Raw genomic sequence first — 21,715 nt, 5'->3', positions numbered from 1 at the left:
GCCAACTTTCACTCAGGTAATAACCCAGCAATAATAACCTTTGAGGTTCTGTTGTTTTATTTAGTGCCAGCACCTCATATTCTTTATGTAGAGCCTCTTTCCTCGTTCTACCTATGTCGTTGGTAGGACCATGACAACTAGATCCCACCTTGGCACCGGGCAAGGCAACATCACCATCTGGATTATCGCTATTTGCAACAGTATCAAGCCCTCCGACTATACTGTCCGCTACTGCGACTTGGTGACTAGCTTACATCGACGCCCTCTAGTTTATGCTCTTCTCCACAAGAGGAAACATTCCCTCTGGACTATAGAAACCTTACATAATTTCAGAGACCAGGTCGCCACTCCAAACCTCATTTTTCAAGAGAATTGAGAGCTATCCTGTCAATCTACCAATCTCGGACTTGAACAGACTCAACAACCCAGCTAACTAGAGTCGAGAATTCCATAGAGCCATAACTATACAAGACAGCCTGTCAATTTACTACCAATCAGTCTCATATTATAGCCTGCTTTCTGCTCTCTGTTCATATCATTAATATGGAATCCTTTCAGCTGTCAAAGACTTCCGTCTCATTATTCTGACTAGATTTAAATTCAGGTTTTGAAGTGTAAGAATGGGAGTTAATTCTAACCAACTGGGTTTGCCACTGAAGTCCGTGCAGAGTAATATCGAATAGGATGCAAAGTTAACCTTGCACCCAATCCCATGGGAGCAGTTTAGGTTAAAGTTACTCCTGATAATTCTGGTGCCAATTTTTACTGAAACCAGGTGGGGAAAGGGGGCATTTAAAAATAAGACTTATCCCCTTCAGCCCTCCTGCCTTCCCATTCTGTAACGCCTCTTGGAATCATAGAATCCTTACAGTGCAGAAGGAGGCCATTCGGCCCATCAAGTCTGTATCGACAACCACCCAGGCCCTATCCCCGTAACCCTATTTACCCTACTAATCCCCCTGACACTAAGGGGCAATTTAGCGTGGTCAATCCACCTAACCTGCACACCTTTGGAGTGTGGGAGGAAACCGGAGCACCCGGAGGAAACCCACACAGACACGGGGAGAATGTGCAAATGCCACACAGACAGTCACCCAAGGCCAGAATTGAACCCGGGTCCCTGGCGCTGTGAGGCTCTTCCAGCCCTACAACCCTTTGATATCTCAGCTCTCCCCCAATCCTGGTGGCTTTACCATCCCTGATTTTTAAAAATTCATTCATGTGATGTGGGCATCGTTGGCTAGGCCAGCATTTATTGCCCATCCCTAATTGCCCTTGAGAAGGTGGTGGTAAGCTGGCTTCTTGAACCACTGCAGTCCCTGTGGTGTAGGTACACCCACAGTGCTGTTAGGGAGTTCCAGGATTTTGACCCAGCGACAGTAAAGGAATGGTGAGATATTTCCAAGTCAGATGTTCAGTGACTTGGAGGGGAACCTCTAGATAGTGGTGTTCCCATGTTTGTGTTGCCCTTGTCCTAGATGGTAGCAGTCGTGGCTGTGGAAGGTGCTGCCTAAGGAACCTTTTTGAGTTCCTGTGGTACATCTCATAGATGGTACACACTGCTGCTATTGTGCATTGGTGCTGGAAGTGGTGAATGATCGTGGATGAGGTTGCAATCAAGCGGACTGCTTTAACCTGGATGGTGTTGAGCTTCTTGAGTGTTGTTGGAGTTGCATTCATCCAGGCAAATGGGGAGTATTCCATCACACTCCTGACTTGTAGATGGTGGACAGGCTTTGGGGAGTCAGGCGGTGAGTTTCTGGCTGCAGGATTCTTAACCTCTGACCACATTGCTCCACCATTGGTGACTATGCCTTTAGCTTTCTCAGCCTATGGGATCCTGCTCTGCATTAAGTACACTCCCCAGTTTGGTTCTCTCTCTCAATTTGGAATAGTGGTCCCCGGAATGATCCTTGTGGAATAACCTCTTCCCACAATGCAGCTCATGGATAAAGGCTGAACACACGGGTTTTGCATCTTCTCAAGAATTTCTTTCTGAAAGTGTAGTTCAGTCATATCCAATCCATCGCCAGGCTCTGGAATCGGGCCTGTTGTTGGATCTTGCTGGGAATTTCAATGCTTGTCCATGACAGAAATATAATTAGACTGAATATGTAGGAGAGGCGGTTTTGCTACACCTATAGGAAGTTAGATCACATCTAGAATATTGTGCTCATTTCTGAACACTGCACAAAAGGATGTATCGATCTTGGAGGGCGGGATTGGGGGGACGGTGTGCGAGGAGTGGAGACTGCTGGCTGGCCACCTCAGCTTGTGCTGGAGCCAGGGAATAACTGAAGGAAGGAATGCGAAGATATTGGGAATGCTAGAAATCTGAAATGAGAACTGAAAATGCAGGAGGGGCTTAACAGGTCAGGGGGCTTCTGTGGAGAGAGGGAAACAGCTGAATTTAACAGAGGAAGGGGCACATTGCTCACCCCTGCACCACCCACCATTCACCCTCACCTCACCCCAGAGGAAAGGTCAGGCACCAGCCCACTTACAATGAACAAGGCCATCCCACAGCAATAGAGGCGGCACAGTGGTTAGCACTGCTGCCTCACAGCGCCAACGACCCAGGTTCGATTCCCAGCTTGGATCACTGTGTGTGTGGAGTCTGCACGTTCTCCCCATGTCTGCGTGGGTTTCCTCCGGGTGCTTCAGTTTCCTCCCACACTCCAAATATCTGTAATTTAGGTGGATGGGCCATGCCAAATTGCCCCTTAGTGTCCAAGAAGTGCAGGTTAGGTGGATAGCCATACTAAATGCACAGGGATAAGGCAGGGACAGTGGACTTAGGTGAGTCCAAAATGTGTGGGTTAGGTGGATTGGCCATGCTAAATTGCCCCTCAGGGGGATTAGCAGGGTTAATACATGGGGTTAGGGGGATAGGATCTGGGTGGGATTGTTGTCAGTGCAAGCTTGATGGGCCAAATGGCCTCCTTCTGCACTGTAGGGATTCTATAATTAAGATGTTGTTTTGGAGAGTCAGTGCAGACTTCATGGGTCGAATGGCCTCCTCCTGCCCCATAGGGATTTTCCTTCTTCAATAACAGACTGCAGGCAGCATGAACGAGCTGAGTGGGACTTCCTCCCCCACAATGGAGAGAAGTCCAGCCCTCGAGAGCTGCTGGCCAATCTGATTGTTGCCTCAGCAGTGCCAGAACCTATTAGTGGCTGCTGCTGGAATTGCAAGGAGTACACAGATGATGACAGACCTGGCGTCCAAACCCAGGTAAGTCCCTGGTTTTGAATGGGGAAAATGGGGAGCCTGGGGTGAGGGGTGATGAGTGTGTTTCAGTGGCCAGGTGACAAGTATCATAGGGTGGTAATATCTTGAGGTGCGGGGTAGGACCAGGGGGGTTGTGTAATGCCCCTGTTATGTAGAGGGCACATCCAAGGAATGCCCAGTGAGACTGAGTGATAAAATTCAACCCCCAAAAGTTTATAGAATCCTACAGTGCAGAAAGAGGCCATTTGGCCCATCGAGTCTGCACCAACCACAATCCCACCCAGGCCCTATCCCCATATCCACCCACTAATCCCTCTAACCTATGCATCCCAGGACACTAAGGGGCAATTTAGAATGGCCAATCAACCTAATCCGCACATCTTTGGACTGTGGGAGGAAACCGGAGCACCCGGAGGAAACCCACGCAGGCACAGGGAGAATGTGCAAACTCCACACAGACAGTGACCCGAGCCGGGTTTTGAACCCAGGTCCCTGGAGCTGTGAAGCATCAGTGCTAACCCACTGTGCTACCGTGCCGCCCAAGTTGGTGACACAACAAGTGAATATTTGAGAGAATCAGGTCCTGAGAGTACTTCTGGGCGATGGGTTTTAGTGTCCAACAGTTGCAGTGAGGTTTTTTTTAATTCATTCGTGGGACACGGGCGTCACTGGCTGGCCAGCATTTATTGCCCATCTCTAGTTGCCCTTGTTCAGGGGGCAGTTGAGAGTCAACCACATTGCTGTGGCTCTGGAGCCACACGTAGGCCAGACCGGGTAAGGATGGCAGATTTCCTTCCCTAAAGGACATTAGTTAGGTTTTTCCGACAATTGACAATGGTTTCATGGTCATCAATAGATTCTTAATTCCAGATATTTTTTGTTGAATTAAAATTTCACCATCTGCCGTGGTGGGATTCGAACCTGGGTCCCCAGAACATTAGCTGAGTTTCTGGATTAACAGTCTAGCGATAATACCACCAAGCCATTGCTTCTCCCACCCCATTGCTGGGACTTCTGGAATGGCGCGATTGGCCAGGCTGAGGATTCAACATTGAAGGATGCTAAAGAGATAAGGAAAGGCACTTTTTGATTTTAGCAAGTGATGACTCGGACCAGGGGAAACCTGGAGATAGATTATCAGCAAGAGGTGAATTTGGTACAGATTTCTCATTGCTAAAGTACTTAGCTTTATTAGCTCTTTTTTTCATTAGCTTTGTCTCACTGTTGAATGTTTCCGTGAATCAACATGTTTCAACAGTAAGTCAATCAGATAATTTTTCATGTTATGTGACAATCTAGGTACAATGTTGTGATGTGTGTAATCAGATGCAAGCTTTCATTACTGCAGACTGATGGTTATAATTTCCACCTGTCTAGATAATGGGAATCAGTGGGCTTTTTAACGTGTTGTCTGATTTAAGCCGAACTGGAAGTATTTTAAAAAATGAGTAAACCCTCTTTCATTCTGCTTTCATTCCAAAATCCTCTCTTTGAAAGAATTGTCTAAATCTTTTATGGATATGGATGATATTTTAACTGCTTGGCAATAGAATAATAGAGTCCCTACAGTACAGAAAGAGGCCATTCGGCCCATTGAGCCTGCACTGATGACAATCCCACCCAGGCCCTATCCCTGTCACCCCACCCTGCTAATCCTCCTGACACTAAGGGGCAATTTAGCATGGCCAATCCACCTAACCAGTACATTTTTGGAGTGTGGGAGGAAACCGGTGGAAATCCACACAGACACAGGGAGAATGTACAAACTCCATTCAGACAGTGACCCGAGGCCGGAATTGAACCTGGGTCCCTGGCGCTGTGAGGCAGCAGTGCTAACCACTGTGCCACCGTCTCGTTGCTAGGGAAAAGAGCCACAGACTGTCCAGTCATTCCTGATAGACATAACTTTTCCGCCCTGCACATCTTCGGACTGTGAAAGGAAACCGGAGCACCCGGCCAAAACCCACGCAGACAGGGGGAGAACGTGCAAACTCCACGCAGACAGTGACCCGAGGCTGGAATTGAACCCGGGTCCCAGAATGGAAACAAACCAAAACTGACTTTACCATTTCTCTGGCTGGAAGAAATAACCTTCCTTTTTAACATTTTAACTCCAGCACTTTGGGTAAAGGTTAGACAAAATGGTGTTGTCACCAGGGTGGGGAGGGGGGCAGGAGTGGTGGGTGGGGAGGGGTGCGATGGTGAGGGGCGTCAAATGAAAATTCTAGACTTCAGATTGATAAATATTTTGTTCTGGGTTACAACTCAGAGGCAGATAAGGTGCAGTTTAAGCCAGAACACTTCAGCCCAAGCCAATTTATTTTTTAGCCCAATGCGTAGTTAGGATTTGGAACTCACTGCATGATTAAGGTGATGGACACAGATTCAACGGAAGGAACTGGTGGTCAAATTTGAGCGGGAGAAAAAGATTTGCCGGGATAAGAGGGGGCGTGGGACTGACTGGATTGCCCTGTGAAAATGTCAGCACAGGCTCGATGGGTCGAATGGCCCCCTTCTATTCCGTACTGTTCCAGAATCTAATTGCATGGCGGAACAGGTTTGAGGGGCTGAATGGCCTCTTCCAGTTCCTTGGTGCCACACCTCGGTCTATCCCTCACCTCTGTGTATTTCTAAAGGTTCCATTCTTTCTCTCTTGTCCATTCCAGGGTCATCAATGAATCTTTGCGGGACCAACTGCTCGTCACCATCCAGAAGACCTTCAACTATAGCCGCACGCAGGCCCAGCACCTCTTTATCATTTTAATGGAGTGTATGAAAAAGAAGGAACTGGTGAGTGAAGGAACCCGGCTGGATGTCCCACATTGGGCGCAGTCTACGGAGACACAGGCTGCAGATACAATCCAACTGGTCAGGGATTTTACCAAAATCCAGTTACTCGTAATATTGCTCTTCCCAGGATGGAGCTTGTTCTGACATGTGAAGGGAGGAACATTAGTCATCCTGGTGAACCACATTCTCCCGCAGTGCAAATATTATTATCTTTCAGGAACCCACATGACAAGTACCCACTTTTTTGCAAAAGGGGGAGGTTATATCAGCGACCCTCTGCTATATTTGGGAAAAGATAAGAACCCAAAGGAAAATACGGAGATTATTTTTCACACAGCGAGTTCACAGAATCTGTACAGTGCAGAAGGAGGCCATCCGGCCCATCGAGTCTGCACCGATCCTCCAACAGAGCATCTTACCCAGGCCCTCCCCCATTCCCCGGCCCGCCCTATCCCCGTAACCCCACGTAATTATACCGCTAAACACTCACCTTGACGTGGTCACATAGTTTTGCAAGCTAACCGTTAGTCTTAATATTCATTCCATCAGTAGTTTGAGAAGGCAAATGAACTACACAAATCCTTGCTTTGCACTCATTTGGTAAGGTGAGTAATTTGTTTCATGCACTTTTTAAGTTGCCCAGTAAGTCTAAGAATATTGCTTTTTTAAATAAAATCTAATACCAGGATTTTTCTCCATTGTTTTGAGGTGTATGTTTATGATGAGTAGGCAGCTTTCTTCCTCCGCGCAGGCAAACCTCCAAGTGTAACAATGTTCAGGATGAAACTACAGCTGTCTCCTAACTGAGTCATCATTGATCCTCCACACGATGCCTTGAAGGGCAGTTGATTTAACTACACCTGTCCCTCTCTCATTGCTAGATTTTGTTATTTTCCAAAATAGTTAAAAATAAAAGCACATTAGAAGTTGGAGCGAGAAGTTGGCCCTTTGGTCCCTTATGTCCGCTCCGCCATTCAATAGGATCAAGGCTAATCTTTCAGCCAATTCCACTTTGTCATCCACTCCCGACTGAAACCCAATCTTCAACAATCTTATCGCTCTCTATTCACGCAATGACTGGACATCCACAGCTCTTTGGGGTAGAAAATTCCAAAGAATCAAAACCCTCTTGAGTGAAGAAATTTCTCCTCATCTTAGCCCTAAATGGGCACAGTAAGAAGTCTCACAACACCAGGTTAAAGTCCAACAGCTTTATTTGGAATCACGAGCTTTCGGAGCACTGCTCCTTCATCAGGTGAGTGGACTCAGGAGCAGCGCTCCAAAAGTTCGTGATTCCAAATAAACCTCATAGAATCATAGGATCCCTACAGTGCAGAAGGAGGCCATTCGGCCCATCAAGTCTGCACCGACCACAATCCCACCCAGGCTATATTCTCAGAACCCCACACATTTGCCCTGCTAATCCCCTGACACTAGGGTCAATTTAGCATGGACAACCAACCTAACCCGCACATCTTTGGATGATGGGAGGAAACCAGGTCACCCACAGGAAACCCATGCAGACACGGGGAGAACATGCATACTCGGGACAGTGACCCGAGGCCAGAACTGAACCTGGGTCCCTGACACTATGAGGCAGCAGTGCTGACCACTCTGCCACCCTGCTGCCCCAACCTGTTGGACTTTAACCTGGTGTTGTGAGACTTCTTATTGTGCCCACCCCAGTCCAACACCGGCATCTCCACATCTTAGCCTTAAATGGTTTGACTTGACCTCTTATATTGGGACTACATTGCCTTGCTCTAGATTCTTCAGCCATCGAAAGCAGCATCAGTGTGTTCAACCCTTTGATTTTTAAGGAAAGCAATTGCTTTTTCCCACAAAGACTCTGCGTCTCCTCCTCTGCTTTGCAAACTGGATTTTTTTTCAAAATCAGTCGTCACCTCAGCACCTTTTTAGAATTTGATTTGATTTATTATTGTCACATATTAGTCTTCAGTGAAAAGTATTGTTTCTTGTGCGCTATACAGACAAAGCATACCGTACATAGAGAAGGAAAGGAGAGAGTGCAGAATGTGGTGTTACAGTCATAGCTAAGCTGCAGAGAAAGATCAACTTAATGCGAGGTAGGTCCATTCAAAAGTCTGATGGCAGCAGGGAAGAAGCTGTTCTTGAGTCGGTTGGTACGTGACTGCAGAGTTTTGTATCTTTTTCCCGAAGGAAGAAGGTGGAAGAGAGAATGTCCGGGGTGCGTGAAGTCCTTAATTAGGCTGTAATTAGAATTCATCGTTACAAGTGTTGAGTGGGCTATTTGGACTTGATCTGCAGCAGTGAGGAGGTGGGGTGGAGGGAGGCCTGTGAGGATTGAGGGAGGAAGCTGGGATAGTGAGGGGTGGGATGGTGCAGGGGAGTGGGTTTGTGAGAGGGGTAGATGGGGGGGGGGCTACTAAAATACAATAGCAACAAAGAACCCACCTGAAGTTGAGCAGCACTGGCAGACATAGATCTGAACTGGCCTAGTTTCTGGGGAAGAATCTATTGATAGAACAGCAGTTAAATAGAGAAACGTCATTCAAAGCAATCTTGAAAGCAGTTTTCTTCCATCAATCTCCCCAAGATGGGAATTTATATTACAGTTAGCTCTTTGTCTCAAGCTCAACACTTTACACTCCACTCGTGGCAATTTGCATCCAGCCAACAGAACAAGATTTCTATTATAATTGCAAGTGCATTTTTCCCATGAGTCACTCACATCTCACTGCCCCGTGCCCTACTCCCACATCCATCACCCCTTCCCCACTAAACAAAATATTGACTAATTTTGATTTCGTGAAAAATAATCACCTTCAAAATCTTTACAGAGCTTTACAGAGCCGTGAACACTTACATGGTGAGGTCAAGAGATGATGCAATAATGAGGGAATCATGGAATCTCTACAGTGCAGAAGGAGCCCATTCGGCCCATCAAGTCTGCACTGACTCTCTGACAGAGTATCTTACCCAGGCCCTCTTCCCTCGCCCTATCCCTGTAACCCCATATATTTACCATGGCTAATCGCCACAACATACACCTTTTGTGACACTAGGGGGCAGGATTTTCCGGGTTCCCTCATCCCAAGACCAGAAAATCCCACCCAAGGTCAATGGACCTTCGGATGGTCCACACCCCTCCTCCCCCGCCCTTCCCCCGCTTGCTACGATTCCCAAGGTAGGCGGGATGGGAAAATCCTGCTCTATGGGGCAATTTAGCATGGCCAATCCACCTAACCTACACACCCTTGGACTATGGGAGGAAACCAGAGCAACCCCACGCAGACATGGGAGAATGTGAAAACTCCACACAGACAGTGACTCAATCTGGGAATTGAACCCAGGTCCCTGAGGCTGTGAGGCACCAGTGCTAACCACTGTGCCACCGTGCCACCCTTAACGCTCTCAATAATGATTGAAAGGCCATGTTTTATGCTTAGTTCTTTCAACGCAAGATAGAATTATATCGTATCAGTCCTGCACCCAACCGCATCATTTTGATTTGATTTATTATTGTCACATGTATTAGTATAGAGTGAAAAGTATTGTTTCTTGCGCGCTATACAGACAAAGCATACCGTTCATAGGGAAGGAGAGAGTGCAGAATGTAGTGTTCCAGTCATAGCTAGGGTGTAGAGAAATATCAACTTAGTGTGAGGTAGATCCATTCAAAAGTCTGACAGCAGCAGGGAAGAAGCTGTTCTTGAGTCGGTTGGTACGCGACCTCAGACTTTTGTATCTTTTTCCCGATGGAAGAAGGTGGAAGAGAGAATGTCCGGGGTGCACGAGGTCCTTGATTATGCTGGCTGCTTTGCCAAGGCAGCGGGAAGTGTAGACAGTGTCAATGAGTGGGAGGCTGGTTTGTGAGATGGACTGGGCTACATTCATGACCTTTTGTAGTTTCTTGCGGTTTCTTCCGGGGTTCAGGAGATATTAGGGTGAAATGACCAAAAGCATGGTCAAAGAGATAGGTAATAAGGAGTTTTCTAAAGAATGAAAGAATGGTAGTGAGACTTACAGAGAGAATTTTGGAGCTTAGGACACAAGTTGCTGAAGGCGTGGTAAATAATGGGAGCACAAAGGAAATCAGAGGTGTACAAGGAGCCATATTGTCTCCCTCACCTTACTCGGTAATCATGTCTAAAAGCCCGCTGTTTACATCGCTGTTTGTGTATTATACATTTGAATAATTACTTTTTTATAAGTTAATCTGTTTTGTTTCTGTTCTGCATGTTTGCCACTGTATTTTATGATTTGAATGCTATGTTGTATTATTTGCTGTGATTATATGGGAGTTGAATGTTAATGTTTTTATTATTTAATCATGATTATTAGCATGCATCTTTTCTTCATAAAAAATTCATTAAAAATCCCTGTCTTTGTATGTTTTGCAAATGCCCGGCTCAAATACATTAACTCCACATGAGCGGGAAATGGGTGGCTATCGGAGGAATCGCTCGCAACTGTCATGGTCCTCAGTGGCTCAGGAAGGTTGTTTACCACCATCTTCTCGAGGGCAACTATGGATGGGCAATGAATGCTGCATTTGGCAAGTTACGGGTCGATTTGATCAAAGTTTTCAAGGCATTAAAGGGAACCAACAAGGTCGATAGGGAGAAACTATTCCCATTGGTTGGGGAGCCTAGGACTTGTGGCCATAGTCTACATATTGGAGCCAGACCTTTGAGAGGCACAGTGAGGAAACACTTCTACACACAAAAATAGAAGTTTGGAACCCTCTTCTCCAAAGGGATATTGATGTTAAACCCGTTGTTATTTTTAAATCTGAGATTGATAGACTTTTGATGTTCAGGGATATGGGACAAAGGTGGTTATATGGAGTTGGGTTACCAGTCAGCCATGACCTTATTGAATGGCAGAACAGGCTCGATGGGCTGAATGGCCTGATCCTGTTCCTGTGTTACTATGATACTAGTGGTGCCCAACGTATGATCAAATTAAAAAGAGAACGAAATCAAATCTTAACAAGATTGAGCACAACTTATCCACGAATGGTTTCTTGCCCTCTAACTCAAGGGAGGAGGGGAGGATTGTCCAGTTATTGTGATCCCATAAACTGGTTTATGCTCATTTACTCCTCTCTGTAGAATCATAGAATCCTGACAATGCAGAAGGAGGCCATTCGACCCATCAAATCTGCACCGACCACAATCTCATCCAGAGATGAGATGGTCCTATTCCCATTACCCTATAATCCCATGCATTTACCCTAGTTAGCCCCGCTGACACCAAGGGGCAATTTAGCATGGCCAAAGCACCTAACCTGCACGTCTTTGGACTGTGAGAGGAAACCAGAGCACCCGGAGGAAACTCACACAGATGCAGGGAGAACATGCAAACTCCATATATAGTCACCCGAGGCCGGAATTGAACTCGGGTCCCTGTGAGGCAGCAATGCTATGCCACCATTCCGCCCTCAATGTAATTCCAAAGAAATCATGGACCAATTCTTCCTGAGCTTGAAGACACATCTTCCAGGAGGAGTTCTTGCCAAAGGTCTTTTCTTTTTTATTTTCACTCTCCTTACGAGTGATAGTTTGTTTGTTCCTTCATCATCATTATAGAACATAGAACATTACAGCGCAGTACAGGCCCTTCGGCCCTCGATGTTGCGCCAACCAGTGAAACCAATCTAAAGCCCCTCTAACCTACACTATTCCAATATCATCCATATGTTTATCCAATAACCATCTGAATGCTCTTAATGTTGACGAGTCCACTACTGCTGCAGGCAGGGCATTCCACGCCCTTACTACTCTCTGAGTAAAGAACCTACCTCTAACATCTGTCCTATATCTCTCACCCCTCAATTTAAAGCTATGTCCCCTCATGTTAGCCATCACCATCCGAGGAAAAAGGCTCTCACTATCCACCCTATCTAATCCTCTGATCATCTTGTATGCCTCTATTAAGTCACCTCTTAACCTTCTCTCTAACGTAAACAACCTCAAGCCCCTCAGCCTTTCCTCATACGATTTTCCCACCATACCAGGCAACATCCTGGTAAATCTCCTCTGCACCCTTTCCAACACTTCCACATCCTTCCTATAATGCGGCGACCAGAACTGTACGCAATACTCCAAATGCGGTCGCACCAGAGTTTTGTACAGTTGCAACATGACCTCCTGGCTCCGAAACTCTCTACCAATAAAAGCTAACACACCATACGCCTTCTTAACAACCCTATCAACCTGGGTGCCAACTTTCAGGGATCTATGCACATGGACCCCCAGATCCCTCTGTTCATCCACACTACCAAGTATCTTACCATTAGCCCAGTACTCTGTATTCCTGTTACTCCTTCCAAAGTGAATCACTTCGCACTTTTCCGCATTAAACTCCATTTGCCACCTCTCAGCCCAGCTCTGCAGCTTATCTATGTCCCTCTGTAACCTGCCACTTCCCTCCGCACTGTCTACAACTCCACCGACTTTAGTGTCATCCGTAAATTTACTAACCCATCCTTCTACGCCCTCATCCAGGTCATTAATAAAAATGACAAACAGCAGTGGCCCTAAAACAGATCCTTGCAGTACACCACTAGTAACTGAACTCCAGGATGAATATTTCCCATCAACCACCACCCTCTGTTTTCTTACAGCTAGCCAATTCCTGATCCAAACCACTAAATCACCCTCAATCCCATGTGTCCGTATTTTCTGCAAAAGCTTACCATGGGGAACCTCATCAAACGCTTTGCTGAAATCCATATACACCACATCAACCGCTTTACCCTCATCCACCTCTTTGATCACCTTCTCAAAGAACTCAATAAGGTTTGTGAGGCACGACCTACCCTTCACAAAACCGTGTTGACTATCTCTAATCAAATTATTCCTTTCCAGGTGATTATAAATCCTATCTCTTATAATCCTTTCCAATACTTTGCCCACAACAGAAGTAAGGCTCACCGGTCTATAATTACCAGGGTTGTCCCTACTCCCCTTCTTGAACAAGGGGACAACATTTGCTATCCTCCAGTCTTCTGGCACTGTTCCTGTAGACAATGACGACCCAAAGATCAAAGCCAAAGGCTCTGCAATCTCATCTCTAGCCTCCCAGAGAATCCTAGGATAAATCCCATCCGGCCCAGGGGACTTATCTATTTTTACCCTTTCCAGAATTGCTAACACCTCCTCCTTATGAACCTCAATCCCATCCAGTCCAACAGCCTGCATCTCAGTACTCCCCTCGACAACACTGTCCCTCTCCAGTGTGAATACTGACGAAAAATATTCATTTAGTGCTTCTCCTATCTCTTCAGACTCTACGCACAACTTCCCACTCCTGTCCTTGACTGGCCCTAATCCTACCCTAGTCATTCTTTTACTCCTGACATACCTATTGAAAGCTTTAGGGTTTTCCTTGATCCTACCTGCCAAAGACTTTATAGACTGCCATTATAGACTTAGTGGCACCATCTTGCTTCTTGTCTGGTTTTCTTCAAGCCTCCCTCAGTCCACGTCCCAATGTTCCCTACCCATCCCATTTTTCCTCTTCTGTTTGTACTCTCCTTCAATTCTTCCCAGGACAAGGCTGTTGCGTCTTCATTTTTATTGTCCATACTTGGCCATCTTTCTTTCTCTCTATCTGTACTTATTCCTGAACTTCTACTCTTGATCTAACCCAATTGTTTGTCATTCTGTCTGTCTAGCTGATTCTGAGGGAGGTCTTTAGAATTACAAAGCGATTCGAATCGGAAGGCACAGAGATGTTTCTGTGGGTGAGAGTCCAAAACTAGGGACCATAAATATAAGGTAATAAATCCAGTAGGGAATTCAGGGGAAACCTTTTTTTACTGAGATAAGCACATAGGAGAAGGAGATAGAAGGAGTGGCTGATGGAGAGGGACAAGGCTTGTATGGAACACACAACAGAATGTTGGGTCAAATGACCCACTTTTGTTCTGTAGAGATTTGTAACATCCCTTGCAATCAACCTCTGCTGGGTGAGTTCTGTGTCTCTCACACTCAATGATGTGGAGATGCCGGCGTTTGACTGGGGTCGGCACAGTAAGAAATTTCACAGCACTAGGTTAAAATCCAACAGGTTTATTTGGTAGCACGAGTTTTCGGAGCGCTGCTCCTGAGTTCACTCACCTGATGAAGGGGCAGTTCTCCGAAAGCTCGTGTTACCAAATTGGACTTTAACCTGGTGTTGTGAGACTACTTACTGTACTCACACTCAATGTGCATTGCGCTCCGCAGTGTGAGATACCAGACTAATTCTTGTTTTTGTTCTAAAGAAAGCTCCTTGGAAAATCTCCTTAATTCTTAGTCATAAGCTTCAGATGCTATTTGAATAAAGCAACCTTTAATTTGAAAATGAATATTCACAAGATTCGGTGATCACTTATGATCCACTTGAGATTAATTTGATAAAATACCAGTCGAAGCGACAGTTTATATTTTGCGCGTGTGACGTCAGGGGGGATAAATGTGACACTGACGCACTTGGTTGTAAACTTAAACTCATCCAAAAATCTCTCAGTGGGTTTCTCTGACAGAATGAAAAATTCCTGATGTACACACACATGCACACACAAACCTCAAAATTCAATTCGATAACCGAACCACCACAAAACTCAAAATATCCTGTTCATAAATAACAGTTTAGCATAAACTTTCAATAACAGTCAGGGGTGGCACGGTAGCACAGTGGTTAACACTGCTGCCTCACAGCACCGGGGACCTGAGTTTGATTCCAGCCTTGGGTCATTGTCTGTGTGGAGTTTGCACGTTCTGCCCGTGTTTGCGTAGGGTGCTCTGGTTTCCTCCCACAGTGCAAAACTGTGCGGGTTAGTTGGATTGGCAATGCTAAGTTACTTATTAGTCGCAAGTAGGCTTACATTAACACTGCAATGCAGTTACTGTGAAAATCCCCTAGTCGCCACCTGTTTGGGTACACTGAGGGAGAATTTAGCATGGCTAATATACCTAACCAGCACGTCTTTCGGACTGAGAGGAAACTGGAGCATCCAGAGAGAACCCATGCAGACACGGGGAGAATGTCCAAACTCCGCACAGACAGTGACCTAAGCTGATGATCAAACCCGGATCCCTGGTGCTGTGAGGCAACAGTGCTAACCACTGTGCTACCGTGCCGCCCCTGACTTAGTGTCAGGGAGACTAGCTAGGGTAAATGCATGGGGCTATGGGGATCAGGCTATGGGTGGGGTTATGGTCGGTGCAGACTCGATGGGCCAAATGGCCTCCTTCTGCACTGTAGGGATTCTATGATGACTTGCAAAGCAGTCAGACAAGAAGCACTCGAAACAAGACAGTTGTTATTGTAGATGAATACTCTGAGTTTAGTTAGCACCTTGCCATGGGACTGATGCAATGGTATAATTCTTTGCTCTTTTGTTTACAATGAAGTACGGTAGATAACGCTCTTTAAAGCTTAATACTACCAATGGTACATTCAGTTTCATGGAGCAAATGACTCAATTTGCTGATAACTTCTAAAGGAGCGAGTTAAAGTGCTGCCCTGATTTAATTACCTTAATTTAAGGTAATTGGCAAAAGAGTCAGATGCAAGATGAGGAGAAAATGCTTTACACGGCGAGTTGCTTCGGCCTGGAATGTGCCGCCTGAAAGAATGATCGGAGCATATTCAATAGTAACTGTCCAAACTGGAATTGGATAAAAACCTGAAGGAAATAAATCTGTCAAGGGTTTGGGGATAAGGCAGTGGGATGTCATTAATTGGAGAGCCCCTTCAAAGAGCTATTGCAGCACAGTGGTTAGCACTGCTGCCTCACGGCACCAGGGATCCGGGTTCTATTCCCAGCTTGGATCACTGTTTGTGTGGAGCCTGCACGTTCTCCCCCTGTTTCTGCGTGGGTTTCCTCTGGATGCTCCGGTTTCCTCCCACAGTCCGAAAGACTGGTTAGGGTGCATTGGCCGTGCTAAATTCTCCCTCAGTGTACCCGGACAGGTGCCAGAGTGTGGCGACTAGGGGATTTTCACAGTAACTTCATTGCGGCGTTCATGTAAGCCTGCTTGTGACGCTAATAAATAAACTGAACTAAAACAGGCATGATGGACCGAATAGCCTCTCTCTGCACTGTAAGATGCGAATGTTTGGAGAAGGGATAATGGTGAAGCGGGAATGATTCCGGAGCCGGATTCTCGTGGTGTTCCACAGAATAAAAACAAACCTCCGGCATATTTTAACCATCATTAAACTCCAGGAAGAGAGAATGGGCTTGAAATCACTTCAGAATACCTATTATCACCTCGCAGCACTGGGAATCAGCTAAAGTACCAATGCACTTCACGGAGTTGATGCACTGATGAATTATGCACACTGAAGGTTTATGATTACGATGTGTTCAATACAAGTTTATTAAGAAACTGACAGCACATTCATGATAATAACAAAATTTGATTTAAATCATTCATGCCCTTGGCTTGCTCACAGCTTACATGAACAGACAATCTTGTGGGACCCATTCATCGGGCCTGAATTTACAATACACTCCACACTGAGAGAATGAATTGGAAATTCTCTTCTAGAACATGATTCGAATTTGGATCTTCATGCTAATTACTGAATTATTAACCCATCCAGGTCCTTTCAGACAACAGAGCTCGCAATTTTTTAATATAATCTTAACTCATCACTTTTTCCTTTAATAAGTTCAGCTTACACAAATCATTAGAGAGAGAGGAAGGGATGCATTGCCATAGTGCCCTTCCCAACCTCTGGATGACCCAAAGTGTTTTGCAAGCAGTGAAATATTTCACAAGTGTCGCAGTGCTGTAATATAGGAAATGTGGCAGCTAGTTTTGTGCACAGCAAGCTCCCACAAATATCATGGAATAGAATCCCTACTGTGCAGAAGGAGAGCATTCGGACCATCAAGTCTGCGCTGACCACAATCCCACCTAACCCCATGCATTTACCCTGCTAATCCCCCTGACACTAAGGGGCAATTTAGCATAGACAATCAACCTAACCCGCACATCTTTGGACTATGGGAGGAAACCGGAGCACCCGGAGGAAACCCACGCAGACACGGGGAGTACAGTGACCCGAGGCCAGAATCGAACCCAGGACCCTGGCGCTGTGAGGCAGCGGTGCTAACCACTGTGCCACCGTGCTGCAATGTAATAATGACCAGATAAAGCTCGGCACAACATCGTGGGCCGAAGGGCCTGTTCTGTGCTGTACTGTTCTATGTTCTATAGGTAACCTGTTCTTCAAGATTTTGGTTGAGGGATAAATATTGGGAGGAAGAGCCCGCCTACCCTCCTTCGCAACACTGCCATGGGATCTTTCTACAAGCACATGAGAGAGAAGAAAGGACCTCGCTTTCATACCGCACCCCAAAAAATTTTTTGTAAACTTGTATAGTGTTATATTTTAGAAACAGCCATTTTTGGAAGAATGTAAAAGACGTGTAAAGTCCCAGTTTTAAATTCACTGGGATCTTACCAGAGGTACAGTTATACAACAACACTAAGTTGCATTTATATAGCACTTTTAAGGTCAAACATCCCAAAGCATTTCACAGGCATGTTATCAAACAGAATAATGCAGAGAATCTTCAATAAGGTAGGGCTTTTCACAGGAGCTGAGCCGGTTTAGGGTCACCTGATAGATCCTGCACGAGTATGAAGGGTAAGGATTGGATAATAGAGATTACACATTTCTACAGCTCAACAAGGGGCCATTAGTTACACGCAAATATTAAAAAAGAAAACTAAAAGCAAAATGCTGCGGGTGCTGGAATCTGAAACAAAAACAAAATGCTGGAAAATCTCAGTAGGTCTGGCCGCGTCTGTGGGGAGAGAATAGAGCCAGCGTTTCGAGTCTGGATATTGACCTTGCTTTGAAAGAATCATAAAATCGTACAGAGAAGGAGACAAGTCAGCCAATCAATTCTGGACCAGCTCTTCCAATGAGGGCCAGAATTCTCCGGTCTCGCACGCCCTGCCCACGCTGGCAGCAGGAACGGAGAATTTGGCGCTCATTCACTGCAGCGGGACTGGAGAATCCCAGCCACGGGCGAGGTCGGAGAATTCTGGCCGAGAAATGGATCCCAGTCCCCAGCTCCAGAGACAGGTTTACAATGGGACGCATCGTGCCTCGGCACAGAGCCCCAACCAATGGGGGGAAGGGCCCACACCAGACCCAGTCGTCAGTTCGACTTGGCCAATCAGTCAAAAGATAGCACTGGCATCCAATCGGAGACTACTCTGCATTTGCTGCCAATAGGACTTATTGGTTTCAGCCTCATTTGTTACAGCCTATCAGTAGCAGCAAATACAGAGTGAAAGCAGATGTTGATTGGATGAGTCTGGAAGAGCGGGAAAAGTAACGCTTGTTGGCAGCAGCCACACGTGTTCGAGACTACAAGACGTGGGAGAGGCAGGGCATCCGGCAACAATGAGGGAAGCTGCTGAGGTTTGCACCAACAGAGCGATTCAGCTTTGACAAAGGGTCATCTGGACTCGAAACGTCAGCTCTTTTCTCTCCTTACAGATGCTGACGGACCTGCTGAGATTTTCCAGCGATTTCTCTTTTGGTTTCAGTTTCTCCTTATTTACTCTATCCAAACTCATCATGGCTTTGCGAGGTACAGCCATCAACATCTCATTCACACATTGATTATTCCCAGTGGTTTTCCGAGCCCACTTCCCAGAGTTAGTGCCGTAAACGCTTCAGGAATTAAGAACATAAGAACATAAGAAATAGGAGCAGGAGTAGGCCATCTGGCCCTTCGAGCCCGCCCCGCCATTCAACAAGATCATGGCTGATCTGAAGCGAATCAGTTCCACTTACCCGCCTGCTCCCCATAACCCCTAATTCCCTTATCGATCAGAAAACTATCTACCCGTGATTTAAACATATTCAACGAGGAAGCCTCCACCACTTCAATGGGCAGAGAATTCCAGAGATTCACTACCCTCTGAGAGAAGAAGTTCCCCCTCAACTCTGTTCTGAACCGCCCCCCCCTTATTTTGAGGCTGTGCCCTCTAGTTCTGGTTTCCCTTCTAAGTGGAAAGAATCTCTCCACCTCTACCCTATCCAGCCCCTTCATTATCTTATATGTCTCTATAAGATCACCCCTCATCCTTCTAAACTCCAACGAGTACAGACCCAATCTGTTTAATCTCTCCTCATAAGCCACACCCCTCATCTCCGGTATCAACCTGGTGAACCTTCTCTGCACTCCCTCCAAGGCCAATATATCCTTTCGCAAATAAGGGGACCAAAACTGCACACAGTACTCCAGTTGCGGCCTCACCAGTGCCTTGTACAGTTGCAGCAAGACCTCCCTGCTTTTATATTCTATCCCCCTCGCGATAAAGACCAACATTCCATTCGCCTTCTTGATCACCTGCTGCACCTGCAGACTGAGTTTTTGCGATTCGTGCACAAGGACCCCCAGGTCCCTCTGCACAGTCGCGCGATGTGATTTTTCTCCATTTAAATAATATTCCAATTTACTATTATTTCTTCCAAAGTGGATAACCTCACATTTGCTAACGTTATATTCCATCTGCCAGATCCTCGCCCACTCGCTCAGCCTATCCAAATCTCTCTGCAGACTTTCCGCGTCCTCCACGCAATTCGCTTTCCCACTCACCTTCGTGTCATCAGCAAACTTGAATACCCTAGATTCAGTCCCCTCCTCCAGATCATCTATGTAAATGGTAAACAATTGAGGCCCCAGCACCGATCCCTGCGGCACGCCACTGGTCACCAACTGCCAACCAGAAAAGCACCCATTTATCCCAACTCTCTGCTTCCTGTTAGATAGCCAATCCCCAATCCACGCCAACGCCTTACCCCTAACTCCGTGTACCCCAATCTTCTGCAGCAACCTTTTGTGAGGCACCTTATCGAACGCCTTCTGGAAATCTAAAAACACCGCATCCACCAGTTCCCCTCTGTCAACCGCACTAGTGACATCTTCATAAAAGTCCAGTAGATTCGTCAAACACGACTTTCCCTTCATGAATCCATGCTGCGTCTGCTTGATCGAACCATTCTTATTCAGGTGCTCTGTTATTTCCTCTTTAATAATGGACTCTAGCATCTTCCCAACTACGGACGTTAAGCTAACCGGCCTGTAGTTACCCGCCTTTTGTCTACTTCCTTTTTTAAACAGCGGCGTAACAGTAGCTGTTTTCCAGTCAGCCGGCACTACCCCAGAGTCCAGCGAATTTTGATAAATTACTACTAATTCTTCAATAATTTATTAACAAGCTGTCAGAACCATGCAGAGGTAAATGGGGAAAACAATTACTGCAAGTGCTTTGAAATTGGAATTGGGAGCAGCAGGTGCTGGAAGTATTTAGAAACATAGACTCCCTACAGTACAGAAGGAGGCCATTCAGACCATTGAGTCTGAACCAACAACAATCCCACCCAGGTCCTATTTCTGCATATTTACCCTGCTAATCCCTCTAACCTACGCATCCCTGGACCAGCAGCACAGTGGCACAGTGATTAGCGCTGCTGCCTCACAATGCCAGGGACCCAGGTTCGATTCCCGGCTTGGGTAACTGTGTGTGGAGTTTGCACGTTCTCCCTGTGTCTGCGTGGGTTTCCTCCGGGTGCTCCGGTCTCCTCCCACAGTCTGAAAGACGTGCTAGTTAGGCACATTGTCCATGCTAAATTCTCCCTCAGTGTACCCGAACAGGCGCCGGAGTGCGGCAACTAGGGAATTTTCACAGTAACTTCATTGCAGTGTTAATGTAAGCCTACTTGTGACCGATAAATTAACTTTAAACTGGACACTAAGGGGCAATTTAGCATGGCCAGTCAACCTAACTTGCACATCTTTCAGACTGTGGGAGGAAACCGGAGCACCCGGAGGAAACCCACGCAGACACGGGGAGAGCATGCAAACTCCACACAGACAGTGACCCCAAGCCGGGAATTGAACCCAAGTCCCTGGAGCTGTGTGGCAGCAGTGCTAACCACTGTGCCACCATGCTGCCCTCTATTTAAATAGAGTCTGTCAGCATCAGAGAAGGGAAAGGATAATGTCGACATCCTGACATCTGAGAGAGACATTATTCCTGTTTCTTTACAAACGCTGAACCTATCTACTGTATATTTCCAACATGTTTTGGGTCATGCAGACACACTGCTTCCAGTTCCTTCAACTGACACTCGCTTCAGAAAGGCGGGGACAATTTAAAACCTCTCTCTTTCAAAGATGCTTTGTGATACTGGAGCATCAAAACAAGCACTGAAATATTCAGCAAAATGCGTAATTAATGTCAGGGTTCTCTGACCTCGCCCACGGCTGGGATTCTCCAGTCCCGCTGCAGTGAATGGAATTTTGGCTGTGCGCCAAATTCTCCATTCTCGCTGGCAGCGGTGCTGGGGCGAACGAGACTGGAGAATTCCCATCTCAATGTCAAATGTTTTCACAGTAACTTCATTGCAGTGTTAATGTAAGCCTACTTGTGACAATAATTCATAATAAGATTAAATAAAAATATATGTTCTTATAACATTAGTAGCCCCAGTAAGCTGCTCAATGCAAAATTATTCTCTTCAAGGATCGTAGCTCATAAGTTCATAAGATATCGGAGCAGAATTAGACCATTCGGCCCATCGCGTCTGCTCCGCCATTCGATCATGGCTGATATGCTCCCCATCCCCATTTTCCTGCCTTCTCACTAATGTCCTTTAGGGAAGGAAATCTGCCAT

The 21,715-nt window shown here is 46.2% G+C and overlaps 1 protein-coding gene across 1 annotated transcript in view; it reads left to right on the top strand.

Annotated features, from left to right (window-relative positions):
* The window catches only part of trpm3 (transient receptor potential cation channel, subfamily M, member 3), a 116,567-nt gene that overhangs the window by 21,532 nt on the left and 73,320 nt on the right, over window positions 1–21,715 (top strand). The window contains exon 6 of the mRNA XM_078213951.1: window positions 5,899–6,022. Coding sequence (XP_078070077.1) covers window positions 5,899–6,022 — 124 coding nt within the window. The remainder of the gene's footprint in view (window positions 1–5,898; window positions 6,023–21,715) is intronic.

Source organism: Mustelus asterias, chromosome 6, assembly GCF_964213995.1.
Source record: "Mustelus asterias chromosome 6, sMusAst1.hap1.1, whole genome shotgun sequence".
Lineage (NCBI taxonomy): Eukaryota > Metazoa > Chordata > Chondrichthyes > Carcharhiniformes > Triakidae > Mustelus > Mustelus asterias.
Note: the sequence above shows the minus strand (reverse complement) of the source record. Positions and strands in the feature narration are given on the sequence as shown.